We start from the raw sequence: 19,355 nt of genomic DNA on the forward strand, positions 1-19,355 counted from the left end.
TCCTTCTACCAGACGGGACCCTCAGCTGCAGGTCTGTTGGAGTTTGTTAGAGGTCCACTCCAGACCATGTGTGGCTGGGTGTCAGCAGCGGTGGCTGCATAACAGTAGATTTTCGTGAGACCACAAATTCAGCTGTCTGATAGTTCCTCTGGAAGTTTTGTCTCAGAGGAGTACCTGGCCGAGTGAGGTGTCAGTCTGTCCCTACTGGGGGATGCCTCCCAGTTAGGCTGCTCAGGGGTGAGGGACCCACTTTAGGAGGCAGTCTGCCCATTCTCAGATCCCCAGCTGCGTGCTGGGAGAACCACTACTCTCTTCAAAGCTGTCAGACAGGGACATTTAAGTCTGCAGAGGTTCCTGCTGAATTTTTGTTTGTCTGTGCCCTGCCCCCAGAGGTGGAGCCTACAGAGGCAGGCAGGCCTCCTTGAGCTGTGGTGGGCTCCACCCAGTTAGAGCTTCCTGGCTGTTTTGTTTACCTAAGCAAGCCTGGGCAATGGCAGGCACCCCTCCCCCAGCCTCGCTGCCGCCTCGCAGTTTGATCTCAGACTGCTGTGCTAGCAATCAGCGAGACTCTGTGGGCATAGGACCCTCTGAGCCAGGTGTGGGACACAATCTCCTGGTGTGCCGTTTTCCAATTCTGTTGGAAGAGCGCAGTATTAGGGTGGGACTGACCCAATTTTCCAGGTGCTGTCTGTTACCCCTTTCTTTGACTAGGAAAGGGAACTCCCTGACCCCTTGCGCTTCCCGAGCGAGGCAATGCCTCACCCTGCTTCAGCTCATGCACAGTGCGCTGCACCGACTGTCCTGCACCCACTGTTTGGCACTCCCTAGTGAGATGAACCCGGTACCTCAAATGGAAATGCAGAAATCACCCATCTTCTGTGTCGCTCACACTGGGAGCTGTAGACCGGAGCTGTTCCTATTCGGCCATCTTGGCTCCACCCTCAAGCAATTCTTATAGGACTGATCTAGTAGTGATGAATTTCTTCAACTTCAGCTTGTCTGGGAAGACTTTTCTCCTTCATTTTTTAAAGACAAATTTACTGGACATAGTATGCTTGACTGGCAGGTTTTTTTTCTTTCAGCACTTTGAATGTATCATTCATTCTCTTGGCCTGTGAGGATTCTGCTGAGAAATCCACTGTTAGTCTGATGAGGGCTCCCTAATAAATAACTAGATCATTTTCTTTTGCTGTTTTTATAATTCTCTTCTTGGACTTTTGACAGTTTGACTATAATGTGCTGTGGAGAAGACTATTTTAAATTGTATCTGACTGGAGATTTCTGAGATTCCTAATATCTGGATGTCTAAATTTCTTGCTAGACTTGAAGATTTTTCAGCTATTATTTTGTAAAATAGGTTTTTCACCCCTTTGGTTTTCTCTTTGGCTTCTGGTACACTGAATATTAGAATATTCGGTTGTTTTATGTTGTCGCATATATCACATAGGCTTTGCTATTTTTTTATTTTTATCTGACTGGGTTATTTCAAAAGACCTGTCTTCAAGTTCTGAAATTCTTTCATCTGCCTTATCTAGTCTGTTGAAGCTTTAGAATGTATTTTTTATTCCATTCAATGAATTCTTGTGTTACAGAATTTTTGTTTTGGATTTTTTAAAATATCCATCTCTTTGGTAAACTCATATCCTAATTTGATTTTTTTTCTGATTTGTTTTTATTGTATTTGAGTTATCTTGTATCTCACTAAGCTACTTTAATATCATTGTTTTGAATTCTTTAGTATTTCATTTGTTTCTTTTTCATTGGAATCTGTTGCTGGAAAGTTATTGTGTTCCTTTGGAGGTGTCTTATTTCCTTTCTTTCTCATATTGTGTCCTTATGTTATCTGCACAACTGGTGTAATAGTTGCTTCTTCCAATTTTTTGGATTTACTTTCATAGGGGAGGACTTTTTCTTGAAAATGTGTCTACAATGTTGGTTGAGTAGAAAACTTCGGCTTTGATTCTGGGTGCATGCTACCATGTAATCTCCATATGATTTCTTTGGGTGTAAACAGTGTCAGTTGTATCTGTGATTTTCTCTGTGGCTTAGGGTATGGTTATTAGTAGCTATGGTGAAGTTTTGCTGGGGACAGGATGTCACATGGACCAGTCCTTAGGCCCCAGTAGTGGCATCTGTAGGCCAAATGTACTTGTCCTTGGGCCCCAAGGTGGTGTACACTGGCATTAGTGTTAGTGGGTCAAGTGGGCCAACTCTTAGGTCTCCTTTTGGCCTGGCTCAGGTATCAGTTGTGGCAGCAGAGGGCAGGGCAGGTGAGTAGATTCTCAAGTCCCCTAGGTAGTGGGCATAGCATGAGCAATTGGCAGTAGCAGTGGTTGGACAATTTTCTGGCTATCAAGTAGTCCATGCTAGTGTTGGTGGTGGCTATGATATGCTTGTAGGTGGTGCATGTGGGTGGGTGCTAGCTGTAGTGGTAGTGGCAGGTTGGGTGAGCCTGTTTTCAGCCCCCTGGAAGGAATATTCACATGCCGGTGGTGGTGGATGGGGCAGGGTGATTTCCAGGCCCCTGGATGGTATGCTTGGGCACTGAGGGGGGAATGTAGCCAGGCTGGGCAGGCATGTCTTTAGGCCCCCAGTGGTGTGTGCAGGTGCTGGCTATGATAGGCAGAAGCAGGGTGATTCCTAGGCCCCCAGAAGAATGCTTGGGTGGAGGTGGCAGCTACACTGTGGCCTTGCTCCTGGGGAGGGTGAGGTTGATTTAAGTGGTAGCAGCCATAAATCGGTGCCTGAGGAGCTCATGCTTTGGCCTTAGGCGGTGGCTATTTACAGGGTAGCCTTTCATCAGGATGCTCTTGTTTTATTGCTATATTTTATTTTAGTTTTTCAGAGACAGGGCCTTGCTTTGTTGCTCAGACTATAGTGCAGTGGTGTGATCATAGCTCATTATAACTTTGAGCTCCTGGGCTCAAGTGATTCTCCTGCCTCAGGCTCCTGAGTAGTTAGGAAAGCAGGTACACACCACCATGGGTAGCTAACTTTATTTTTTCAAAGACAGAATCTTGCTATGTTGCCCAGGGTGGTCTTGAACTTCTGGCCTCAAGTAATCCTTCCACTTTGGCCCCCCTGCTCAAGCACTGGGATTGCAGGTATAAGTTAGCACACCCTGATTCAGTGTGCTTTTAAGTGGCTTGTGGCCCTGCTACTGGGGGTGACAGGGTTGCTAGCCATGGCTGGCATTTTGACCCTGGCAGCAGCAGCCAATAGTGGTACCTGGCTGCCTGTAGAGGGATGTCAGTGGGGCTCCTGGGATATGGAGGTGTAGGAGCTATTGGGCTCCAGGAAAGAATGCAGTCCAATGAGGGCTAGGATTTCAACATAATGCTTTGTTATCGTGGCTTATGTCTCAAGGTGTGTGGGGGGGCCTAGTGTGAGCTCTGTCTCTGGAGCGATGGCATTTCATGGTCTCCAGGCAGCTCCCTATGTTAGTCTCAGGGTCTGCGTGAGTTGTGAGGCTCTCCCTTGGCTAGGATTGCAGGAGTCTGTGGTGGGAATGTGGACCTTACTTATCCTTTGGATTTTTTTAAATGTCCATCGCTTTGGTAAACTCATATCCTAATTTGATTTTTTTTCTGATTTCTTTGTATTGTATTTGAGTTATCTTATATCTCACTAAGCTACTTTATTATCATTGTTTTGAATTCTTTAGTATTTCATATGTTTCTTTTTCATTGGAATCTGTTGCTGGAAAGTTATTGTGTTCCTTTGAAGGTATTTTATTTCATTTCTTTCTCATATTTCTTGTGTCCTTATGATATCTGCACAACTGGTATAATAGTTGCTTCTTCCAGTTTTTTGGATTTGCTTTCATAGGGGAGGACTTTTTCCTGAAAATGTTTCTACAGTGTTGGTTGAGTAGAAAACTTTGGCTTTTATTCTGTAAGTAAGGGTCTCTTACTTACCCTTACTTCTCCTTTTACCACACTGGGGAACCTCTAGGCTCCTAGTTGATTCCAGCCCAGCAGGCTGTGTTTTGCTTCCTTCTTCTGCCTTGTTTCTTATCACTTCTGTGTTGAATTTTAGCCTCCTCTCTTAGACGGTCTATTCAATTGTTATTAACTACCTGCTGGTTTGATTCTTCTTTGTGGAAGAGGAGAGTGCTAGATGCATCTAGTCAGCCATCTTGAAGCCCTTCTTGTTAGTTTTTTTCTTTTAAAAAAATGAAAAATTCTTGCCTTTTTTTTTTTTTTCTTTTTACCACTTTGAAATATAAGCCTCCTCCCTTCTGGCCTCCATAGTTTGAGAATCTCATAATCTTACTGAGAATCCTTTGTATTTGATGAGTCACTTCTCTCTTGCTGCTTTCAAGATTCTCTTCATCTTTGTCTTTCAACGGTTTGATTAGAATGTCTTTCTGTGTAGGTCTCCTCAAATTCACCCTACTTGTAGTGAGCTTCTTGGGTATTTATAACCATATCTTTCATCAAAGTTGGGAATTTTTGGACTATTACATCTTCAAAAAATATCTCTGCCCTTTGTCTCTCTTCTGAGACTGCCACAATGAGTATATTGTTTCACTTAATGATGTTCCATGAGTCCCTTAGGCTGTATTAATGTCCCTGCAATCTTTGTTCATCAAACTTGTTAATTTCAATTGTGCTATCTTCAAGTTCAAGAATTCTTTCTTCTGCCTGCTAAAATCTGACTTTGAAGTCAAGTCTTCTGGAATATTTTTTATTTCTGTTTTACTTTTCAGCTCTAGAATTTTTTGTTTTCTCTTTTTATTGATATTTTCATCTTATTCGTACATTATTTTTTGACTTTCTCCATGTCTTCCTCTAGTTCTTTCAGCATCTAAGACAGATATTTTAAAGTCTTTGGTAGTTCTACCATCTAATGTTTCTCATGGGTAGTTTCTATTTTTTTCTTCCTTTAAATCAGCTATACTTTCCTGCTTCATTGTATGCCTTGTGATTTTGTTAAAAGCTGGACCTGGGAAGCTAATAGTATGGTATTTCTGGAAATCGGGTTCTTTTTTTTCCTCCAAGCCTTGCTGTTTGTTTTTGTCTTTATTTATTAATTTTTTTAAAATCATTGTAGGCTGCCTACATGCTAAAGATCAGCCTGAGGTGTAAGCTTAAGGTCTTCTCAGATCTTTTCTGAGCTTGTGCCTTTTCCTCTGCATACAGGGTAACTTTCTAATTTCCTCCTTTTATGTAGTTGTTTTTGAATGTCCTCATTTTTAATGTCTGGCTCCCAAAAAGGGAAAAAGAGAAAAAATGAAGTGGGGGTATACAGGGAAGAAAAAGAACTCTGGCCTTTTACATCCCTTGGAATTTGCTTCAGCTAGGGTGGGGAGTGGCTTGTGACAATGGCTGCCTGCCTTGATGCTTACACCTCCATGATCAGAAGCAGCAATCAGCCATCAGCCATCAGAAAATAGATCCCTGATATTTGGAGGACAGGGTCCTTATTGCCCACCCTGGCTTATGCAGGAACACATGCACAGCTGCCTGCCATGGGGCATGGGTGGGGTATGGGAGGTAGGGTGGCAAATGGGTAGCAGCTGATGAACCAAGAGCTGAAATTGGGCAAAATGAACTGTAGTTTACTGTCCAAGCCTTTCCCCGGAAGTTGCAAGCCTTGAATAAAATCCAGAGTTCCAAAATAGTTGTCAGATTCTGCCAGTGTGATTGTCATATAGGTGCGGAGATGGATTCCTTGGCCTTCCTACTCCACCATATTCCTGTACTTCTCTCCTCTTTTTTTCCTTAATCTTGTAAATAGTGACTGTTCAACGGGTGTTCCACAAAGGAATAGCATCCCAGCCTTCAAACTGTCCAAGGCTCCCAGAGACATACTTTCTCCAGATCCATCCCCAGTGTTCTGGGCTAAATTGTGCCCTGTCCCTGATCCATGCCCCAAGTTCTAGCCCTCAGTAGCTCATAATATGGCTGTATTTGGAAATAGTGTCTCTAAAGAGGTCATTAAGTTAAAATGAGGTCACTAGGGTGAGCTGTAATCCAATATGACTGGTCTCCTTATAAAAAAAAAAAGTGGCGAGGTGCCTGTAATCCCAGCACTTTGGGAGGCCAAGGCTGATGGATCATGAGGTCAGGAGTTCAAGACCAGCCCAGCCGAGATGGTGAAACCCTGTCTCTACTAAAAACACAAAAATTAGCCAGGTGTGGTGGTGGGTGCCTGTAATCCCAGCTACTTGGGAGGCTGAGGCAGAGAATTGCTTGAACCCAGAAGGCGGAGGTTGCAGTGAGCCAAGATGGCTCCACTGCACTCCAGCCTGGGTGACAGAACGAGACTCCATCTCAAAAAACACACACACACACAACACAAAAAAGGTTAAGACACATGAGTGAAGACCAAGTGAAAACACGGGGAGAAAGATAGTCACCCACAAACCAAGAAGAGAGACCTTGGGGAAAGAAACCAACTCTGCTGACACCTTGATCATCAATGTCCAGCTCCTGGAACTGTGAGAATGAATTTCTGTTGCTTAAACTACTTGGTCTGTAGTATTTGTTATGACAGCCCTGGCACACTTGTACCCCCAGTTATGGTATTCTTTCCCACTGTCAAAATGCTTCCTCTTCCCATTTGAAATCCTTCAATAATTTGTCAGGCCCTTTCTTCTATAATTGTGCCCTTGTTTCATAATTTCCTACATATCAGTGGTCCTTCTCCTGTGGGAATTAAAAAAAAATCTTACCATGAATTTGCATACCCTTAGGCAAATGTTTTTCAAAGTGTGTTCCAAGAGAGGATGATTAACGTTGCAGAAAAAGGAATTTCCAAGGTAATGACCATTGATGTAGTTTGGCTGTGTCCCCACCCAAATCTCAACTTGAATTGTGTCTCCCAGAATTCCCCCGTGTTGTGGGAGGGACCCAGTGGGAAGTGATTGAATCATGGAGGCCAGTCTTTCCCCTGCTGTTCTCATGATAGTGAATAAGTCTCAGAAGATTTGATGCATTTATCAGGGGTTTCTGCTTTTTCTTCTTCCTCATTTTTCTCTTGCTGCCACCATGTAAGAAGTGCCTTTTGCCTCCTGCCATGATTCTGAGGGGCTCCCCAGCCAAGTGGAACTGTAAGTCCAATTAAACCTCTTTTTCTTTTCAGTCTCAGATATGTCTTTATCAGCAAGCAGTGTGAAAACTGACTAATACAGTAAATTAGTAGTGGGAGTGGGGCATTGCTGAAAAGATACCCAAAAATGTGAAAGTGACTTTGGAACTGGGTAACAGGCAGAGGTTGAACAGTTTGGAGGACTCAGAAGACAGGAAAATGTGGGAAAGTTTGGAACCTCCTAGATACTTGAATAGCTTTGACGAAAATGTTGATAGTGATATAAGCAATAAGGTCCAGGCTGAGGTGGTCTGAGATGGAGATGACAAACTTCTTGGGAGCAAAGGTGACTCTTGTTATGTTTTAGCAAAGAGATTGGTGGCATTTTGTCCCTGCCCTAGAGGTTTGTGGAACTTTGAACTTGAGAGAGACGATCTAGGGTATCTGGTGGAAGAAATTTCTAAGCAGCAAAGCATTCAAAAGATGCCTTGGGTGCTGTTAAAAGCATTCCATTTTAAAAGGGAAACAGCATAAAAGTTCAGAAAATTTGTGGCCTTACAAAGCAGTAGAAAAGAAGAACCCATTTTTTGAGGAGAAATTTAAGCCAGCTGCAGAAATTTGTGTAAGTAGCAAGGAGCCTAATGTTAATCCCCAAGACCATGAGGAAAATGTCTCCAGGCCATTTCAGAGACCTTCATGGCAGCCCCTCCCATCACAGGCTTGGAGGCCCAGGATGAAAAAGTGGTTTCATGGGCCAGGCCCAGGGTCCCCGTGCTGTGTACCATCTAGGGACTTGGTGCCCTGTGTCCCAGCTGCTCCAGCCATGGCTGAAAGGGGTCAATGTAGAGCTTGGCTGTGGCTGCAGAGGGTGGAAGCCCCAAGCCTTGGCAGCTTCCACATGGTGTTGAGCCAGCAGGTGCACAGAAGTCAAGAACTGAGGTTTGGTAACTTCCACCTAGATTTCAGAAGATATATGCAAACTCTTGGATGCCCAGGCAAAAGTTTGCTGCAGGAATGGGGCCCTCATGGAGCTTCTGCTAGGGCAATGCCAAAGGGAAATGGGTTGGAGCTGCCACACCGAGTCCCTACTGGGGCACTGCCTAGTGGAGCTGTGAGAAGACAGCTACTATCCTCCAGACCCCAGAATGGTAGATCCACCAACAGCTTGTACTGTGCACATGGAAAAGCTGCAGACTCTCAATGTCAGCCCATGAAAGTAGCCAGGAGGGAGGCTGTACCCTGCAAAGCCACAGGGGTGGAGCTGCCCAAGACCAGGGATCCCACCTCTCGCATCAGTGTGACCTGGACGTGAGACCTGGAGTCAAAGGAGATCATTTTGGATTTTTAAAATTTGACCACCCTGCTGGATTTTGGACTTGCATGGGGCCTGTAACCCCTGTGTTTTGGCCCATTTCTCCCATTTGGAATGGCTGTATTTACCCAATACCTGTACCTCCATTGTATTTAGGAAGTAACTAGTTTGCTTTTGATTTTACAGGCTCATAGGCAGAAGGGACTTGCCTTGTCTCAGATGTGACTTTGGACTGTGGACTTTTGGGTTAATGCTGAAATGAGTTAAGACTTTGGGGGACTGTTGGGAAGGCATGATTTGTTTTGAAAGGTGAGGACATGAGATTTGGAGGGGCCAGGGGCAGAAGGATATGGCTTGGCTGTGTCTCCACCTGAATCTCAACTTGTGTCTCCCAGAATTCCCACATGTTGTGGGAGGGACCCGGGGGGAGGTAATTGAATCATGGGGGCCCATCTCTCCCGTGTTATTCTCGTGATAGTGAATAAGTCTCATGAGATCTGATGGGTTTATTAGGGGTTTCTGCTTTAGCCTCTTCCTCGTTTTTCTCTTGCCTGCTGCCATGTAAGAAGTGCCTTTCCCCTCCTGCCATGATTCTGAGGCCTCCCCAGCCATATCCAACTGTAAGTCCAATTAAACCTTTCTTCCCAGTCTTGGGTATGTCTTTATCAGCAGTGTGAAAACAGACTAATAAAACCATCTAGGAGATAGGGTGTTAATCTAGACTCATAAGGTTCTGCAGGACTCCTCAGAGTCTTATGAATCTTTGAAGGGAAAGATCATGAAGTGTTTCCCAAATTTATCTTCTTTGGAACCCTTTTTTCACTGAGGATCTCAAGACTAATAGTCCTCCCACTACACTAGCTCAAATATGACTCCTTGTGATGGCAATTTTATGAGTTGATGACATAGGTTGAGAAAGACTTTGAGTGTGTGAAGTAGACCCCTCAAAGTGCACCAGTGGGAAATTACCTAGAATCAGGATATCAGAGCTGGAAAAGATCATCTTGTCCAACTTGACAAAAGAGGAAACAGCCCTAGGACTCATCTTAGTGGGTGACCTTTAGGAAAGCTTGTGCTTATGTGAAATGCGAGGCTCAATTTGTAAAGATGTAATTCCCCACGTGGGAAAGCAAGCAAAGCCATTAGTTTATTGTGCATTAACCTATATTTTTCTTTCATTCTCTTTTAGGTTGTTTGCTTAGTAATTAGTTTTAATATGGCCTTCTACAGGTCAATGAGGATTAGAATAGAACCAGGAATCAAGACCAAGTTGCTGGTTTTACTAGTTTGGAAGCAGTTTTAATGAAGATGGAAATGTTTATCAACTCAACACAGATACCCCCAAAATACAAATCAAAATATCTTCAGCTGCATAGCAAATATGATTTAAGAATTTAACATCATTATTTGATCACAAGCGTAAATATAAGTCACCATAAATAAATGTAAATTCATTGTACAAAAATTCCCAACAACTCTTAATACAAATATGGTACATTTGACGTTTTCTGAAACAGATTTTTTTTTAAAACTTTTTAAAACCTAAGCTTTATTTTTTTTCCTCGTTATTAGACACACACACACAAAAATAAAAAGAGGTTGGGGCAGTAATGCCAAGGAGGAAAGAATATTAAACTCATTGGGTGTTCGGAAATCAGTGCCACTGGCAAGCCAGGGAAATGAAATCTTTCTGCTGAAAGGGAAGACCTCAGTCTACTGGGATCAAGTCTCCTGAAGGTAATGTGACTCGGCCCAGAGGGTCAAATTTAGGGATATGAATGTGGGGTGAGAAAGGTGGGTTATTGAAATAGAAATCTCATCAAATAGATTATTCAAATCTCCACGAAGTTGTGGTCAAGGATTTGGATGGAACTCTAGCCATCTATCAGCTACAGAGAGCCAGCTACCATCCTCAGACAGGACTAAAGATGTAGAAAGATCTGGAACTTTGACATTTTATATGTTTTGAAAGCATGTTCTGCCATCTGGGATAATGTGTCTCTTTTGCCTCTGGAACACATCTATGGTCATCAAGAAGGAAAAGTCAGAAATCAGAATAGAAGGTGGTACCTCCAGACAGGAGGATCTGCCAGTTTCTACTTGGAACCTCTTCCCTTCTATCTTCCCTATATGTATTTTCTTTCATGGCTTAGTGGTAGCTCAAAGCTCAAGGTGACCAGAATGATTCCCTTACAGCAGTGGTTCCCAAACATTGATGTGCAACAGAACAACTTGGGTAGCTTGTAGAAAGGGCAGATTTCCTGGCCCTATTCCCAGAGATTCAGAATTAGTAGGTTTGAGGCAGGGCCCAGGAATCCGCACTCAAATGTGCTACTCTCAGGATCTGACCTACGGGGCCTTTCACATGTGGCCCCACCTTTCCTCACTGGAGGACATAAGTGCATCACACAAACATCTTGCTGTGGGCACTTCCTTTGGGGTTAAAAATGGGACCATTTGATTAAGGCAACCATTTCTAACCATCTTACTTCCCTGGGCTGGAGAAATACCAAATGTCACATTTTATGTTCTTAAAACCTCAGGGCCACAGACTTCCTTTGACAATGACATGCTCTGTAACAAGAAATTTATATCCTAAAGCCTTTTGTCCTTCTCAGTGGTCTTACCACACTCGGTGGGAGATTCTGCAGAAGACTTTTGGTTCGGTCTAGAAAATGGAAGTAAATGTTACCCCTGGGAGAGAAGCCACACCCCAAAGTTTAACTTAAGGAACGTAAAGAGAACAGCAAGTTGAGAGTAAAAGCTAAAATGTTCCAAGAATCTTTCAGCTTCTAGGACAATGAAAGTTCTGATTCCCTAAAAGAGGACTCTTCTTTGGGGGCAGGGGGTGTATCTTGGTATTAAAAGCTCATTGACAATTATTATTCCTCCTCCTCACCTCTGTGTTTCCAAGACATTTTGGGCCTCTGTGGAAATAACCCCTTAATATTTTCTTTCTTGTGGAAATGTTCCTTGATAAGCAATTCTGTGCCAAGAAGTTGTCCCTAATTTGGTCACTGGCTAATGCTGTAGGCAGTGCTATCACTGATTTGTTCAAAGCCGCTTCCCCTATGTGACCCAATGCTAAGCCTTTCCCGAAGGAATAAGGGAACCATCTCACCATCAAGCAGCTGAGATGGCCTGAAAGCATCCTGTTTGGACTACGACATTTCTGGTTGTGTTCATACATACTGCTTCCCCACAGCAGGCCTGATCAGTCTCCTACCCCACCTGCGTAGAGTGTGATACAGCTGTGAATGCTTTTTGGATCTCTCTCTAGGACTTCCCTGAGAGAAGGGAGTTAGAATGGGGCTTTGGGAAGCCTATGTGGTAGAATCCCTGGTACCCAGAGTGGGAGAGGATGCCACCTGGGGCACTGCAGTGAGGGAACCAGGAGAGATGAAGTAGTAAGCTGAGGCATGCCCTTCTGGCCAGGCTGGCGTCTCTGGGCATGGCCACATCTGTTCACAGTCTGAGACTTGAGTCCTGGGGTCACACATGGGCACTGGGTAGGAGGTGTCCCTCTTGGGAGGAGGTCTTGGGAAGCAACCACAGATAGGTGGGACGATGGGATGGAGAAAGGGTGAAACTAGGAGTTCTTAATATAGTTGAGGGGGGAGAAAAGAAAAAGCACACACTGCCCTGTTTACGTTTTTTTTTTTTTTTTTTCTTTTTCATTTATGCTATGGAGAAACCAGCATGGAGATGTCATGGGAGAGCATGCACAGGCCCCGCCCTAGGGAGTGGTGATGTGTTTGGGGAGGTGCTTGTTTCCAGGTCCATCCCACACGTTGTCCAGTTGGATCCTGTGGCAGGCTGGCTGTGGCTTTCTCTCTCCTGCTTCTCTTCCTCCTCCAGATAAGGGTCTGCAGGATCTTCTGCTTAGCAAGTGGTGGCCAAGGACTGGTGGATGGGTGGCTGGAAGCAGCGCACATGCTCCACAGTGGAACTGTCTGTCTCCACGGACTTCATGTACTTGTTCAGGATGGCAAAAACCTCATTGTTCAAGATCTGGTACTTCCTGATCCGGTCGGCCATCTTCTTCAGGGGCTACAGAAGGAAGGGGATGTTCAAGTTAGGGCAGGACAAAGTGGGGGTGGAAAGAGGGAGTAACAGGAGAAGTCAGTGAGGTCCAGGGTCCCCTGCATCAGTGATCATGTCACTTTCTTAAAGTCCTTTTATGGAATCCCCTGGATCTGGCAATCAAGTGTTAACTGGACCATAAAAACCCTCTCCAAGTTTTAAAACGATCTACAGAGCTACAGTAATCAACAACAGTGTGGCACTGGCATAAAGGTAGACATATAGATGAATAAAACAGAATAGACACCCCAGAAATACACTATTACACATATGATCAAATGATTTTCAACAAGGGTGCCAAGACTATTCAATGGGGGAAATAGCCTTTTCAACAAAAGGTGCTGGGAAAAATGTATACCCACATGAAAAATAATACTGGATGCTTACCTTATATCATATACAAAAAATTAATTAACTCAGAATGGATCAGAGACCTAACCATGAGATTAAACTGAAATTCTTAAAAGACAACACAGGGGAAAAATTTTCATGATGTTGGATTTGGCAATAATATCTTGGGATATGACATCAAAAGCAAAGGCAAAAAGTTGCACTACATCAAAACTGAAAACTTTCGTACATCAAAGGGACACCATCAGAATGAAAAGGCAACCCATAAAATAGAAAATAATCACAAATCATATCTGATAAGTAATATCTAGAATAAGTAAAAACTTCAACTCAACAAAAATGACTCAATTAAAAAAATGGACAAAGGACTTAAATAGGCATTTTTCCAAAGATATACAAATGGCCAATAACACATGAATATAGCACTCAACATTGACAGTCATTAGGGAAATTCAAATCAAAACCACAACAAGATAACTTTTTCACCCCTCAGGATGACTATTATTAAAGAATAAGTGCTGATGAGGATGTGGAGAAATTGGAACTCTTGTGTACTGCTGGTGGGAATGTAAAATTGTGCAGCCACTATGGAAAACAGAATGGCAGTTTCTAAAAAAATTAAACATAGAATTACCATACGATTCAGCAATTCCACTTCCAGGTATATACTCAAAAGAATGGAAAGCAGAAATGTGTAGAGTTATTTGTACACCCATGTTTCATGGTAGCCAAAATTAACCATTTTCAAAAATACCCAAAAGGTGACAGCAACCTGAGTGGACAAACACAACATGGTCTGTATACACAATGGAATATTATACAGCCATAAAAAGGATGGAAGTTTGGACACACACTACAACATGGATGAACCTTGAGGACATCCTAACTAAAATAAGCCAGTCATGCAAAAACAAATACTGTATGATTCTACTTATATGAGGTACCTAGAGTAGTCAAATGCATAGAGAAAGTAAAATGATGGTTACCAGGGGCTGGGGAGAAAATGTGGAGTTATTTTTTAATGGGCCCAGAGTTTCAGTTGGGGAAGACGAAAAATCTCTGGAGATGTGGGAATGGTTGTACAACACTTAAGTGTACTTCATGCCACTGAATCATATACTGAAAATTACCATTGAAACTATTTTATGTGTATTTTATTATTATGATTATTATAAGTTTTAGGGTACATGTGCACAATGTGCAGGTTTGTTACATATGTATCCATGTGCCATGTTGGTGTGCTGCACCCATTAACTCGTCATTTAGCATTAGGTATATCTCCTAATGCTGTCCCTCCCCCATCCCCCCACCCCACAACAGTCCCCAGAGTGTGATGTTCCCCTTCCTGTGTCCATGTGTTCTCATTGTTCAATTCCCACCTATGAGTGAGAACATGGGATGTTTGGTTTTTTGTCCTTGCGATAATTTACTGAGAATGATGGTTTCCAGTTTCATCCATGTCCCTACAAAGGACATGAACTCATCATTTTTTATGGCTGCATAGTATTCCATGGTGTATATGTGTCACACTTTCTTAATCCAGTCTATCATTGTTGGACATTTGGGTTGGTTCCAAGTCTTTGCTATTGTGAATAGTGCTGCAATAAACATACGTGTGCATGTGTCTTTATAGCAGCATGATTTATAGTCCTTTGGGTATATACCCAGTAATGAGATTGCTGGGTCAAATGGTATTTCTAGTTCTAGATCCCTGAGGAATCGCCACACTGACTTCCACAATGGTTGAACTAGTTTACAGTCCCACCAACAGTGTAAAAGTGTTCCTATTTCTCCACATATTCTCCAGCACCTGTTGTTTCCTGACTTTTTAATGATGGCCATTCTAACTGGTGTGAGATGATATCTCATTGTGGTTTTGATTTGCATTTCTCTGATGGCCAGTGGTGATGAGCATTTTTTCATGTGTTTTTTGGCTGTATAAATGTCTTCTTTTGAGAAGTGTCTGTTCACATCCTTTGCCCACTTTTTGATGGGGTTGTTTGTTTTTTTCTTGTAAATTTGTTTGAGTTCATTGTAGATTCTGGATATTAGCCCTTTGTCAGATGAGTAGGTTGCGAAAATTTTCTCCCATTCTGTAGGCTGCCTGTTCACTCTGATGGTAGTTTCTTTTGCTGTGCAGAAGCTCTTTAGTTTAATTAGATCCCATTTGTCAATTTTGGCTTTTGTTGCCATTGCTTTTTGTGTTTTAGACATGAAGTCCTTGCCCATGCCTATGTCCTGAATGGTATTGCCTAGGTTTTCTTCTAGGGTTTTTATGGTTTTAGGTCTAACATGTAAGTCTTTAATCCATGTCGAATTAATTTTTGTATAAGGTGTAAGGAAGGGATCCAGTTTCAGCTTTCTCCATATGGCTAGCCAGTTTTCCCAGCACCATTTATTTTAAAAAGCCCTTTGTGAGGTGACTCCTACCTTTCTCTCCTCTCACTGGGTCCCTGAGACCTACCCTTCGATCCGCCTTCCTGCCTCAGTGCCTCTGCTGTCACCGTTGCTGTCTGGAGCATCCTCCCCGCCTCATACCACCTTTGCTGCTTGGTTCTTTGCTGCAGGCCATTCTGGACTCAGCCCAGACACAGCCTCCCTCTTCTGGGAAGTTTTCTCTGCCCTCAGTCTGGTTTAAGGGTCCTTCTCTCCCTTCCCACAGCAGCCCGGCTCACCCTACGCCAGTACGTATCCCATCCAGGTGCCCCGCACAACTCTGGTATTTGGTGAGTATTTGTACAGGTGAGAAACTGGCATCAGCAGAGTCTGATTGGGACAGGGAAGATGCACTCCGGGTCTGGAGCCCAGCCCTGCCCTTCGGGGTGAACTGATTCATGGCAGTAGGTGATGAGTGGGTGACTCATGGCTTCCTCTAAGCAGGTTCCCAGCCTATAGTATCTTTGTACTTGCTGTGTGGGGAGCTGGCCTTCACAAGCAGCTCCTCCTCCTTTGCTTTTCTGGTGAAAGCCTGGTTGTCAGCCCAGCCCCACCTCCCAGGCCTCAGCCACCAGCCTGCTTACCACATTCTTAATTATTTCATCCTTCCCGTCCTGCCTCTGCACTTTTAGCAGGTGGTAACAGAAGTCGAACAGGTCGAAGCGACGCTGCTGGCCCAGTAGGACGATGATGGAGCAACCAGCCCAGTTCAAGCCATCGCCGAAACACTGCCTGGGAGCAGGGGGAGGAAGCAGCTGGAGTGAGAGGTGGGGGAGGAGAGCAGGGAGGGAGGGAGCCTCATCTTGGGCCAGGAGTACAGCTACTAAGCAGGCCTGTCTTTGGGCCAAGTCTCTTAACCTATAAAATGGGTACAAAGGAAGCTGTGAGGGTGGGTTCATTAGTTGCAGGGATGGTAGTTATGTCATAAGTCCTTCCGGCCACAAAGAGGTGTCAGCCTCTTTGCATCACTAATGTAAAAAAAAAAAAAAGCTCTGAAGAAGCTCTGAATTTGCGAGGAAAAACCCACCCAGCCCTTGAGATGTATATGGCTGATTACTCCGTGCAGGTCAAAGAAGAATCTGTCTTGACTCTCTAAAGGAGCTGAAGGAACACCCAGGGGGTGAGGGGCCATTTCAAACCAGGAGGCCAACTGGCCAGAAGCAGGCTGAAAGGGAAGGGACAGGCCATGGTGGGCAGATGCTGCTGGGTTGAGGCTGAGTCCTTTTGGTTCTGAGAAAGCTCTGACTGCAGGCCCCAAACTCTCAAGAGACCTGGGCAATTTGGATGGCAGTAGGGTCATCCTTCAGCTGTCTCTTTTGTCCTCAAGCAGCAGCCCCAACCCAGGCACGTGTCTCCAGTTCCCCATCACTGTACTGGAAGCCTGCAGGCCAGCGCTGCTCTGAAACAACTTCACCAACACCACTTTCTCGGGAAGCCTCCTCTCCCTGCCACGCCTTTTTCCTAGAGCTCTTGGCTGCTGGAGGGGAAGCCTTGTCTGCCTTTCCACTCTGTCCTTGACATGTAGCTGGGTGAGGGCACGAAGAACTAGCTCTGCTGTCTGCTCTAAGGACTCCTAATGGCTCCTCATTTTCCAGTAGTACAGTGTAGTCAGGGTGAGGCAGGCAGTGAGGGTCTTACTATCAAACCCTTACCGGGCTCTTTCTTGCCCATGCAGTCAGCTCAACACACTCAACAAAGTAGTTGCTGGCCAACCACCCCCACCCCCTGCCCATGTTTCTGGCTGAACTCTGGAAGACCCATGACTTGCAGGAGTACAGGCAGGTTGGGGGTAACACTGCCTTCTCTGGGGGGTACTCACTCAGCTGTGAACTCGTTGGTTCCCACAGGGATGCAGTAGACGAACTGCATGGCGCTCCACAGCCGGTGGAACTCCACACACTCATCGACGTGCATGACGCCATTGGTAGGCGGTGGGCCCCGCCAGATGGGGTCCTGCAGGTAGCTCCGAATGCGGGTCAGGATGACCTCGAACATGGACAGGCCACAGCACAGCCGCTCCTTGGTCAGGAGGTCACCCTCGCGAGCGATGGCGATTTGCTGGAAATGGAAGGGCAACATAGACCTTCTATCCACATCTCAGAACCCATCTGCCACCTCCCACCAGAGATTCCCAAACTCTGGAGCTGGCTGCACCTCGAATTCATTCACCAGAACTGGTCTTGTTCAGAGCAGGGCACAAAATTGATGATCCTGAATGCAACAGCAGGGAAGTTTCATGGTAAGTCTTAGTGGTGTTAAGTAAAATCCAGGTACCATCAGTAGCGGATTAATTTTTAAAATTATGATTTACCCACATAATGAATTCTGGATAGCCATTGAAAAGACTGACATGATACTACTAGTAGTGCTACAGCTTCTACTATAATTACTACTAGCTTATGCTTTCTGAGTGTGGGTAATAAAGCAGGCCCTGTTCTAAGTACTTGATAGGTATTGAGTCCATTCCATCCCATGAGGTAGATGCCATTACTGTCCCCATTTTACAGACGAAGAAACTAAGGTTCAGAGAGGCAGCCAGTGAGTGTTAAAGCTCACACTTGACCCAGTAGTCTAGATCTATTGGTTAAGTTGTAAAGTAAATAGAACAAATTGCAGAAATGAATGTATACTACAATTCTACTTAAAAACATTGACAATGTACAATCGCACAGATGAAAGTATGTGTGATGTGTGTGTGTAAAGCATATTTTAGAAGGACTAACATCAGTTGTGGGAACAGATGGGCTTGGAGAAGTGAGTGGGATTGTCCCTCTTGACTTTAAATACTTTAGTACAGTTGAATGTGCTACAATGAGCATATGTTACTTTTAAAACTTGCTCATGATTTCAGATAATTATTTCCTCTAGAAGTGCTTCTTTGACAGTTACAAATGACCTCTATTAATAATGTAAACTGGCTTTTCATCTGGGTTCTGGCTACTGCGTATCTAATAAGCAGCTGGCTAGACAGGCTAGATGTCAAAACACATTACTACACATGTTATGAGTCAAAACATGTAGGGGTAGAGGTCCTGAAAGCTATCTGCAAAGTAAGGTAAATGTTAAAATCTGAGGTTAAAGTAAGGTCTCCAAATCTGTGAACAAAGCTAAAAAAGGCAGGCTTCTGACACTGAGAGATCCACAGGGGACTCATGGGATCAGCTCCCCAGTGGGAGGTTTCACCAAGGAGCCATTTTACAGCGTGACTGGGAGGCACCTGCCTGACCTCCCCCAGAAGCTTACTCCCTGGAGGCCCCCAGGAAGAGGGTGACCTTTAAGTAAATCCATGAAGGGAAGGAAATCAGGAGATACCAATGCAGGAGTCTGTTATAAATGTGGACCATAAGTGTAGTTGTTATGACAACTACGAACTGAAAGAAATCTAGGAAAAAGATGAATTGGAGAAGTAGTTTGCCAATGTGTGTTTTAAACACGAAGGAGAGGGAACCCTAATTCCCGGTGACTCATCCTGATTTCATTGGCAGGAACAGCTTGGGAGCAGAGGGGGAACCGCTCACATTGCCACAGATGGCTAGAAATATCTCTTGTGTTAAAAAAAAAATATCCTGAGCCTGTATTTGAGTCTGTTTGTATTCTCTTTATTTGTTCTTACTCTGTTCTATTTGGCCCCAGAAAGGGCTCCCCATTTCAGAAAGAGAATGTCTCGTACAGGGGAGACGCTCAGTAAATAAAAGACCCCAATTTGTTCTCAAGCCATGAATATTCTGCAAATTAATGCAGAGTTCTGGTTTACTAATTAATCTACTGTGCATTTGTTAATTTGAATCAGTCCTCAGGGACAGACAGTCCTGGAAGGGGGAATAGAAAAATTGGCAACTGAGGTTATAAATCTGCAGACAGACTTTGAACAGCCAATGAAAAGGGCCTTGACTGACACAGGAGCTTTCTCCCTTTCCTTTGAAAAGTGTTTGTCCTTTCCTGGTGGCCTAGTGGTTAGGAAAAAAGAAAAAAAAAAGTTCTAAGAAAATAGAAATATTTCATAAACCTCATTACCCAGAGATGAGCATTCTTAAAATATGTATGATTTGTTTAGGTATGTGAATGCATACATGTATATTTAACAATTTGAGTCATATTATTGTGTTGCTTTTTTTCTTAATATATCAGTAACTTCAAC

The 19,355-nt window shown here is 44.0% G+C and overlaps 2 protein-coding genes across 17 annotated transcripts in view; one reads left to right on the forward strand and one right to left on the reverse strand.

The window, feature by feature from the left end:
* Positions 1 to 11,992: 11,992 nt before the first annotated feature.
* CYFIP2 (cytoplasmic FMR1 interacting protein 2) overlaps positions 11,993 to 19,355 on the reverse strand; it is a 133,726-nt gene continuing 126,363 nt past the window's right edge. For 11 of the 16 annotated variants that reach the window (XM_063642650.1, XM_055285468.2, XM_063642653.1 and 8 more), the window contains 3 exons: positions 17,037 to 17,275; positions 15,802 to 15,949; positions 11,993 to 12,397 (listed from right to left, as the gene is read on the reverse strand). In XM_063642650.1, the coding sequence (XP_063498720.1) occupies positions 12,230 to 12,397; positions 15,802 to 15,949; positions 17,037 to 17,275 (555 nt within the window). In that variant the 3' untranslated portion in view covers positions 11,993 to 12,229. Of the gene's footprint in view, positions 12,398 to 15,801; positions 16,076 to 17,036; positions 17,276 to 19,355 lie in introns of all 16 variants that reach the window. The other 5 variants (XM_063642647.1, XM_063642644.1, XM_063642648.1 and 2 more) reach the window with 1 other exon arrangement.
* Positions 17,249 to 19,355, forward strand: part of FNDC9 (fibronectin type III domain containing 9) — a 52,862-nt gene continuing 50,755 nt past the window's right edge. The window contains exon 1 of the mRNA XM_055285482.2: positions 17,249 to 17,456. The gene's annotated coding sequence lies outside the window, so the exon portion shown is untranslated. The remainder of the gene's footprint in view (positions 17,457 to 19,355) is intronic.

This window comes from Symphalangus syndactylus, chromosome 7 (assembly GCF_028878055.3).
Source record: "Symphalangus syndactylus isolate Jambi chromosome 7, NHGRI_mSymSyn1-v2.1_pri, whole genome shotgun sequence".
Taxonomy (NCBI): domain Eukaryota; kingdom Metazoa; phylum Chordata; class Mammalia; order Primates; family Hylobatidae; genus Symphalangus; species Symphalangus syndactylus.